The 10,513-nt window shown below is 35.2% G+C and overlaps 1 protein-coding gene across 4 annotated transcripts in view; it reads left to right on the forward strand.

Annotated features, from left to right (window-relative positions):
• Nucleotides 1-10,513, forward strand: part of LOC106883441 (centrosomal protein of 112 kDa) — a 141,344-nt gene that overhangs the window by 95,361 nt on the left and 35,470 nt on the right. For all 4 annotated transcript variants that reach the window (XM_052978267.1, XM_052978263.1, XM_052978269.1 and 1 more), the window contains exons 14-15: nucleotides 5,547-5,643; nucleotides 9,305-9,394. In XM_052978267.1, coding sequence (XP_052834227.1) covers nucleotides 5,547-5,643; nucleotides 9,305-9,394 — 187 coding nt within the window. The remainder of the gene's footprint in view (nucleotides 1-5,546; nucleotides 5,644-9,304; nucleotides 9,395-10,513) is intronic.

The raw sequence follows: 10,513 nt of genomic DNA on the forward strand, positions 1-10,513 counted from the left end.
TGTAAGTGCTTGTGCCTCTCTCCCAGAGAGTATATATATATATATATGTGTGTGTGTATGTACATATATATGTGTATGTACATACACTTATATATGCATGTGTGTGTATATATTTGTACGCACAATCATATATATATATATGTGTGCATATATATATATGCATAATATACATGTGTGTGTGTATATATATATATATATATATATATATATATCACCTGCTTTAGAGATTTGGCTGTCCACCACCATTTCTCTCAATCATCCAGAAGTTTCATGATGGTATGCAAGTGAGAGTGACATGTGGTGGTGAAGTCTTGGAACCCTTTGATGTCCAGGTGGCAGTAAAATAAGGATGTGGTCCTTGCCCCTGCACTGTTTAACATTTACCCGGTGGCTGTAACGCTTTCCAGGAGAAAGTTCACCAAAGAAGACGGAATTCATATTGGGTATTGCTGTGATGGCAGCATCCTTTAACACCTGCTGCCTGAAAGCCACATCAAGGATCCTCTCAACCACAGTGTACAAGATCCAGTATACTGATGATTCAGCTGCACCATCCCATGCCTCTGCCTCTCTTCAACACATGACAAACTCAATGAACAGTGCTATTTTCGACTTGGTCTTCAAGTGAATCATAAAAAATCTGAAGTTCTCCAATCAGCATTTCCATACTCACCTCCTCCTCCTCAGCCTATTCCTGCTGATGGTCTTCTACCACAGGCAAACTCATTCTGCTATCTTGGAAGCACAGTCTCTAGTACTAGACTCCGTAATGAGGGAATACTCCATTGGATCAATTTGGCCTCTGCATCTTTCAAGAAACTCAGCAAATGAGTTTTTTTTCTAACAAGAACTGTTTATTAAGCTGTCTATATATCCACCTTCCTCTATGGGTCTGAGTGCTGGACCTTTTATCATCATCCATGTCAGACTACTAGAAGCATTCCATGTTAAATTTCTCCAGAGTATTCTCAGTCTCATATAGAAGGATAAGCTACCTCATACCAAAATCCTCCCCTGGGTAGGGATCTACAGCACTGAGGCCTGCATTCATTGTCTTCTCCACTGGGTTGGCCATATGATTTGGATGTTGGGTAACCGGTTCCCAAAGATGGTCCTTTTCAGCAAGATCAAGATTAGAAGTAGGCCTTACTGACATCCAAAACTTTGTTTTTATGATCATCTCAAGCAGTCGGTCATTTTTGTCCCTCCCAATCAGTTAGAGTCCCTAGTTGTTATTCGGAAGGCATGGAGGTTCGTGTGTGATGCTGGATTAGAGTGCTTTGAAGTTGAATGCAAGAGACTGCATAAAGAAAGGAGGAGACATTATCCTCAACCCCCTGCAGCTGTTGTTTGGGGTCACTTTTAATCCCTTCAGTGCCACAAGGTCTGTCTATGTCATATTGGTCTTGTCAGCCATGTCCACTCCTATGAGAAACAATGTGCTGGAGGCAAAGGAGGACGAATGTCTTGAATTGATGCTGTCATCACATGTGGTGGACAGTTATAGGCAAAAAAAAATTAAGTATCACCACCAAACACCGTCAGGTGTTTAGCTAGCTCTCTGTTCCTATATTAACCCTTTTGAGACACACACAGTGTTTTAGTATGTGTAGCCAAAAAGACCAAAACTGTTTTCCTATTAAGACAGATCTACTGAAAGACGATCTTTGATTAGCTATTACACTTCAAAACAAATCATTCACTATGTTTGCTTCACTGGGCAGATGGATCAGCCTCAAAGTCCTTTCAGCTTGTATCACTTGGGCTGATCAGTTGGCCTGGGTGTCCCAAGAGGGTTAAGGACATTTATATCAACTGACCTCATGATAAAGTCATCATTCTCACAATACACATGATTTCTCTTAGCCCTTGTACAATTCCCATACTGGCATAGAATTCCATCTGGGAACCACCTCCATTCAAATTCACTGATTCACCTGTCTTTCCTCACCATCATTCCCAAGATCTCTCACTAAATTCATTTCTTCTCTTAGTTGCAACCTTCTGGGATTCTTCCCTAATCTTAATTTATTTCTGCTCATTGTTCAAGTTGATCATCACAATATGGGTGGGTCTACAAAATAATAAGTCTTGCTCCTTAACCCCTGATAAACTAATCGAAAAATATAATATAAAATACAAACAGTACAGAAGCAAGTTTGTCCAGCATTGCAGAAAGCTGGCTGTATGGACTTGTGTGCTTCATAAAAGGATTCACTTTAAAGTATTGCTTTTAATAAACTGGTTTATTACTTTTGATATATTTTTCTAATAGCCGACAACACCTTCATAATATGTGACAATGGTTATCACCCATTTATCTTTAGAATGGAAAATTTTTTCAAATGTCCTATCATTAAAGTATAGTTTTTCAAATGATTAAAATCTCTAACGTATTTCTCCAATGTTAGAAAACACTTATTGTCTGTTTTGCTGTTTTTTTTAGGCTTCTTTCATTACATATAATGTTGGCATTATGGCTCTTGGAGAATAACTTGTGTGTAATCTGATTAAACTGATTGAAGTTTCTGCTATATCTCTTACATGATCTTAATGGCTTGTAATTTTCTCAGCTTTACATTTTTCCTAAATATCTTGCTTATAGCTTCCCAAATGACCAACTTTACAGACTGCATTTACAGACTTTTCTTTATCAAAGTCACACTCCTTATTAAACTATTGTTCATAATAATATTTTCACACATCCACTAGTGTTATGCCCATAACTATTTCCCATATATTATGCCAATATTTATCGCTCATACTTTCTTTTTAATGACAGTTACAATTCTAAACATGCTGTCTTTTTTTCCGCGAACTTCACAACTATACACTACGTATAGCAACAGTTTTCACAAAATATGTATCTCTCTTTATTTTATTTCAAGCCTTTTTAACCCCAATTTATTTCTAGTCATTAATTTTTCCATCTCTTTATTCTATTTTTGACATGTTGTATCCATGTTTATTGTTTTGGCAATGCATGATAGCCACATAATCTTTTGTAACATTGAGCCATCACCAATGGCTGTAATTTGATGGGATTAGAGGCGAGTTATCTCACCTGTCTATGACTTTCAGGTGTTTTAACACCTGGCACTCTGAGAGAGTATTCTCCACAATGTCAAATTGCAGCTTACAAGCAAATATACTGGCTATGCATATATGTGGTTGATAATGTCTATTGCACTAGCACTCCTATTTCATATATATGGTGCTATTTAGTCCAGGTGGTGCTATTGAGTCCAGGTGATGCTATTGAATCCAAGTGGTGCTATTGAGACCAGGGGGTGCTATTGATTCCAGGTGGTGCTATTGAGTTCAGGTGGTGCTATTGAGACTAGGTGGTGCTGTTGAGTCTAGGTGGTGCTATTGAGTCCAGGTGGTATTATTGAGCCCACATGGTGTTACTGAGTTTGTCATGGCCCGGGCCAATAATGGCCAAAACCAATCTAAGTTATATATATGTACATACATGTGTATGTTCTTGTCTTTGTGCTTGACCCCACATTGCTTGACAATTAGTGTTGGTTTGTTTACGTCCCAGTAAATCAGCAATTTGGCAAAAGGGACCAGACTTAAAAAAGATTAAATAATGGGATCAATTTGTTCAACTAAACTTTGTAGTGCCCCAGCATGGCTGCAGTCCAATGACTGAAACAAGTAAAAGAACTTAAGAAACTATGTCATTTGCATGTGGAGTATTTGTTTCAATATTGTGGGATTTTGTTTTATGTAATATAATTAGATTAACTGAAATATGTTGAAATGTTATGTCAGTTGAAGTTTGCAAACCAATGGAATAAAATGGGTTTCTCACAAATATTATGTGGATAATATACAGCTCTATGTATTTTTATTCTTTTACACATTTCAGTCATGCTGGAGCACTGCCTTAAAGGGTTTTAGTCGAGCAAATCAACCCCAGGGCTTATTCTTTGTAAGCCTAGTACTTATTCTATCATTCTCTTTTGCCGAACGGCTAAGTTACAGAGATTTAAACACTCCAACATGGGTTGTCAAGCAATGGCAGGGGGACAAACAGAGACACACATTCACACACACACCCACATATATAGTCCGCTCTGCAGAGTGGTTACTGTTAGGAAGGGCATCTAGCTGTAAAACCCCTGCTAAAACAGACACAATAACCTAGGGTAGTTTTTCTACCTGGCTGGCTCCTGTCAACCATCCTACCCATACATGCATGAAAGTTGGACGTTAAATGATGATGAGGATGATGATATATATATATATATATCTACATACACACGATGGGCTTCTTTCAGTTTCCATCCAATAAATCCACTCACAAGGCTTTGGTTGGCCTGAGGCTATAGTACAAGACACTTGTCCAAGGTGCCATGTAGTGGGACTGAACCAGGAACTATGTGGTTGGAAAGCAAACTTCTTACCATACAGCCACACCTCATATTTTATTTATTGGCAAACAAAGCAACGGTTTATATGTTGTCTGTGGTTTCAACAATTTTCATTGCTGAAAATTGCATATTAAGTACATGATTAAGTTTAAAATTTCAAAATTTTGCCTTGAGACATGCAGTGTACCCTGGTGGTCAGTTATTGTAAAGGGAGATAATTGTTTCTAGATAAATCTTGGCTGGATTAGAAGTTTAAATTTTAAATGGAAGGCCAAGGATGTATGAAATATAAAGACCCCCCTTCAGTCATGAATGACCATGGGATTGCACCTAGAAAGTTACCCTCCAAGATACAAGTCGGGGCAAGGTTGTTTATGGAAGACCAGCAGTCACCCATACATACCAGCCTCCCCTCTCCACTCCACCGATGTTATCCAAGGGAAAGGCAAAAGCCAATACAGCTTGGCACCAGTGACGTTGCAACTCATTCCTACAGCTGAGTGAAACGAAGCCATGTGAAATAAAGTGCCTGGCTCAAGAACACAACACACAACCCATTGGTTTTGAGCCTGACCTTCTAACTACTGAGCCATACATATTTGAATTCAAAAAAAAATTTTTTTTTGCTTACACATTACAAATATCTTGTATTCATTTGTTTTTTTTATTTCCTTGTCTTGTTAACGTTAACAAAGGAAAATAAATAATTGAAGTTTAATAGTTTAAAATTTTTGTGTGAAATTCACCAAGACTACAAACACATGCATTAAATGTATATACACTGGACTACCAAACATTGATTTTTCTTTTTTATTTTTAATTTGAAGTAGATACTACATATTAGACATATTTCTAATGATTCGTTAATAAATTGTCTTCACACAAATATATCAACCACATTTGATAACAACATAAACTCCTGTCTGCATACATACAGATCTATTTTTGAATTCCTAATATAAGAAATAATTCTGCTTTTTATACATATGCACTGTTTGGCATTGAATCATTTCAGATATTATGTTTTTTTTATTCATCTTCATGAAAATTCTTGTATGTTTTTTTATGTTTGTTTCCATCAAAATTATCATGCCCTCTTTTCTTTCATGTCAGTATATATTTATTTGTTGTTTTTGTTATTATTATTATTAACAACAATAACAGACAAAAAGAAGGGAGTGAGAAAATGAATTGTAACCTCCAGGCGAAACATGAAGAGAAAATTAAAATGATTCGCCGACAAAATACTGCTGCTCTCATGGTAAGTTACACCTAACAGAAAATGATTAATCAAATGTCAAAAAAAAACTACATTCTTTCTCTGTTAAATTCTTTATTTATTCTTTCATCTTTATTAATTTATCAAAGAATGAAATCAGGGGAAATTTCCCTAAGGAATAACTTTGCCATTAAATCTGAATATGAAATCCAAATAGAATTGTTTATCTTTTTGCTGAATATTACTTTGAAGAGCTGACAGAATTCAATCATTGTTGATAATTCTTTCCAAAGTTATTGGAATGAACGTTTCTCAGAAATATAGCCTTTGTTGCTGCTGCTGCTGCCTCTGCTGCAGTTAGCTTTTGTTGAGGCAAAAAAAATATATAAATTCTGAATATACCAGAAATAGTAAAGAATGGAAAATGATATGGCTTCAACATCATTGCTTCCATGTTAGTAATTGTGTATTTGAATTATATTACCAAACTAGCTTTCAAGACTAAATTTTTTTTTTTCTGTTTATTATAAAACTTATATCAATAAATGGACAGTTGTCTTTTTTTAAATAATTTTATTATATTAATAAAATTAGCTTTATCTGCATGAAGCTGCTATCACAATGAATATTTATTCAGTTCTATATAAATCATATCAAATCAATAGATTTTATTATATGCAATCAGAAAGATTTTATTATATGAACTTTGACTTTCTTGTGAGGTCTTTTACTTTCAGAGAAAAGTTTTGCAATTTTTTTTTTTTTTTAAAGAATAAATAATCACATAGCTCTTACATTTGAAAAATAAATTTTAAAAAAGTCTTAATGGTAAAATATCTTATATTCTTTTATTAATTTATGATAAAAAAAAAATATGTGATAGGATGGTGCAAAATAGCATGTCAAATTTAATATCATAGTATTTATGTTGATATTGACAGTAAAAATTATTGAGCCGAAAGCTAAGTTCTTGAGATTAGAGATGGACTAGACGTAGCCATATCACCTGAACAAAATAAAAAAAACATCAAAGAAATATTGATACATATGTCTGCAGTTTTGCCATGAGATACAGCTACTGTAGTGTGGCTGTCTACAGAATTATTAGCCACAATTTGTCTGTTTCTTATCACATTATGTTTCCAACTCTAGAGATACTTGTTTTAGTTATGCTATTTTTTCACACACACATTTATACTTTAAACCATGTACTGGGTTCTGGCATGTAAACTGATCAGAATGTTACGGCCAATTGCACGCTGACCATTGCACCTCGGCAATATTGACAATTCTTCAGACATGGTGATTGGAAGTATTGCTTAGTGTAATAGTCAGTGTGAAACTAATGGTAACCATCTGACCTGTTTTATGTGCCATAACCAGTGATATACCGCATGATGGCATGAAAATATAACCACTCTATTTCCCATTTTGAGTGTGCTTATTCTCTGACTTATGGATGACCAACTGTGAACCTTTGTTAAACTGTACAAGTAAGAGGGGAAGCAAGTTTGATTTAGCTGATTGTTCAACTTAATCAATGGTAGCAGTTAATATTGTAAATGTATATAAAGCAATGAGCTGGCAGAATCATCAGCAAGCTGAGTAAAATGCTTAGCAGCATTTCGTCCATATTCCACCAACTTCAACTCTGTCTTTCATCCATTTAGGGTCAATGTAATCGACATACCCCTTCCTCAAAATTGCTGGCCTTGTACTAAAATTTGAAATTTATATTAAATACTGCTATAAAAGGGGCAAGCTGGCGGAATCATTAGCATGCCGAGCAAAATTCTTAACCGCATTTCATCCCTTTAGCATTCAGATTTCTTTCCCAAATGTAAGGCTTATTTATTCACATTGTTTTGAATTAATTACACATTATTCTGTAATTTCAAGATTTCAATGGTGTGTTTATATATTTTTAGAATGACCTTGTAGGGTAGATGTGAAAAGTTGGATCTGATCAGTTTTCACATAAAGCAGGTAGAATATTTGGGCCAAATTAAATGCTAACACCCAAAACTGTTAAATTCACTTCAAAATTACTTTAGGAAGTGACAAAATTTTCATCACACAACCATGACCTGGTTACTGTCACAGTTCCACTGCAATTCATGTGTCAGTGACCAGGCCACACCATTAAGTAGAAGTAAAATTAAAGTGAATTTAATAAATTTGGGTTTAAGGCATTGTGTTCAGATCATGAGATGATTTTGATTCCTGAACAAAGTGGTACATTGTGTTCTTGAGCAAAACACTTCATTTCATATTGCTCCAGTCCACTCAGCTGTAAATGAATAACCCTGCAATGTTATTCCACAAGGAATATTGTGACTTTGGTCACTTATATGCCATAGAAAATGAGTAACCAGCCTTGTGAGTCCTCAGGCTCAAGACAGTAATATCCAGGGTCTTACTTATTTACTGTGTGATGTAGCTGCCTTATTTTCACCCCACAGCCTCAGATCAGATCATTTGCTATTCAGGTACAACTCCAAAATTATAAGAAAGAGCTTTTACATTATCAAAACTAGTTGTATCCATCACTATGCTGACGAGTAATGATCTAATCAAGATGAAATAGATCCTTCAGAAGCCTACTACAGTGATAACATTGATATGCTCCTGAACAACAACTCGTTATAGTGAAAGTTTTTTTGGTTTTTTTAAAGTCTGTGTTGCATTGTTGAAAGATATACAGAAACACACACTTGCGCACACACACAAACAATGGAAAAAGATAACTAAATGTATTATATATATATAAATACAGTGTACATTTAAACACATAAGAGGTATCCATCATAGGATTCCTTGCACACTAGAAAGAACAACTAAGTTCCAAACCACTATTAGGGATAAAACTTCGAAGGGAATGAAAAATAAAAACATTTACCATCTAGTTCCTGGACCAATGGTTTCTGACTTATTGTAGCAAATAAAATAATTTGCCAGGCGAAGTCTTCTTCAGCAGGTACACCCAGATTAAACATATATACATGAGGCAATCCAGTATATGCCCCATGCTTATACATTCTAATTTTTCAAATCTACTGTGCAAGCACAGCTCCTTGTCAGCAGTAAATAAAAATTGCTTTTCAATTCAAGAATGATCCAGAAAAAATTATCAATAATTAATAATATCAAGGGTAATAAGAAATATTAGAAATTTCTACTTCCATGTAAAAATTTAGTCCATAGACTATATATTATTCATATATATACAGTCTACATTTAAACACATAAGAGGTATCCATTATAGGATTCCTTGCATGCAAGAAAGAACAGCTAAGTTCCAAACGACTATTAGGGATAAAACTTCGAAGGGAATGAAAAATAAAAACATTTACCATCTAGCTATATATATATATATATAGCTATTTTTTTATTTCTATGTTGCATTGTATTGATAGACCTGCATTTAAAATTCCCACATTTTTAATCAAAACTTGTTAGTTATTATGGTGACAACACTATCTATCTATCTCATAGTCTTTCTGTATTTCTCTCTCAACAACAATTTTTCTCCACCACCTTCTAAATATACATTGTGACAGGTGTTAATCTCTCTTTTTGATTCCTCCTCTTCTTCCCTCCTTCTAATAGATATTGTGACAGACAGACAGACAAAGATCAGCTTCTCTTTTATAATATATGATTTATAGTAATTTAACAGGTTTCACAATATATTTAAACGTAGGCTCTGCAACAGAAATATGATGAAGATTATTCAAAAGCTCGAAATCATGAACGACAACTTGAGCAGCAAATCAGCCACTATGAAGAAAAGGTAATTCAGATTTATTTAATGCTTCAGTAATAATCATCCACATTTCCATGCTCGCATGGATCAAATGGAGTTTATTGAGGCAAATTTTTTATGGTCTGATACCTTTCCTGTCACCAACCCTCACCTGTTTCCAAGCAAGATAAATATTTCCCCATGGCCAGATATATTGTTGCAGAATTTTAGAAATAAACGACACTCTTGTATGACAGTGACACTCATTTACAACTAATATGCGATGTCACAACAAGGAAACACAAACACACACACTCTCATGCATTTATACATATACACAACAGACTTCTTTCAGCTTCCATCTACCAAATCCACTCACAAGGCTTTAGTTGGCCCAGGATTATAGCAGAAAGACACTTGCCAAGGTGCCACACCATGGGACTGAACCTGAAACCATGTTGTAGTGAGGAGAATGAAGTACTCCATCATCATCACCAAGCTGTCTCTTTTACTCTTTTACTTGTTTCAGTCATTTGACTGCGGCCATGCTGGAGCATGTGGTTGGTAAGCAAGCTACTTACCACACAGCCACTCCTGCGCCTTAAACATCTATTGATGTTTTATGATATCTGGTATTCTTATATGAATATGCCAGGTAGGGCAGATGACTCTTTGCTATGTCTTCCTGCTGTCAAACAATTCAGAAAAGTGATGCTGGTGCAGAATAGTATGACATAAATTGCTTAATTGTTATAATTAAAAATCATTATTATTAATAATTATTAAGGTGGCAAGCTAGCAGAATTGTTAGAGCATGAAACAAAATACTTAGAGCATTTCATCTGGCTCTTAATGTTCTGAGTTCAAATCACACCAAGGACAACTTTTCAGTGTTGATAAAATACAGTACAAATAAGATATTGGGGCTGAAGGTACTGACTAACCCTTCTCCTCAAATTTCTGGCCTTGTGCAAAAATTGGAAACCATTATTATTATTATTATTAAGGCAGCAAAGGCAGTGAACTGGCAGAATCGTTAGCATGCCAGGTAGCATTTTACCTGTCCTTACATTCTGAGTTCGACTTTGCTTTTCATCCTTATAGGGTTGATAAATAAGTACCAGTTGATCACTGGGGATCAATGTCATCAACTTACCCCCCCCCCCC

The sequence above is a fragment of the Octopus bimaculoides genome, chromosome 2 (genome assembly GCF_001194135.2).
Source record: "Octopus bimaculoides isolate UCB-OBI-ISO-001 chromosome 2, ASM119413v2, whole genome shotgun sequence".
In the NCBI taxonomy this organism is placed as follows: Eukaryota; Metazoa; Mollusca; class Cephalopoda; order Octopoda; family Octopodidae; genus Octopus; species Octopus bimaculoides.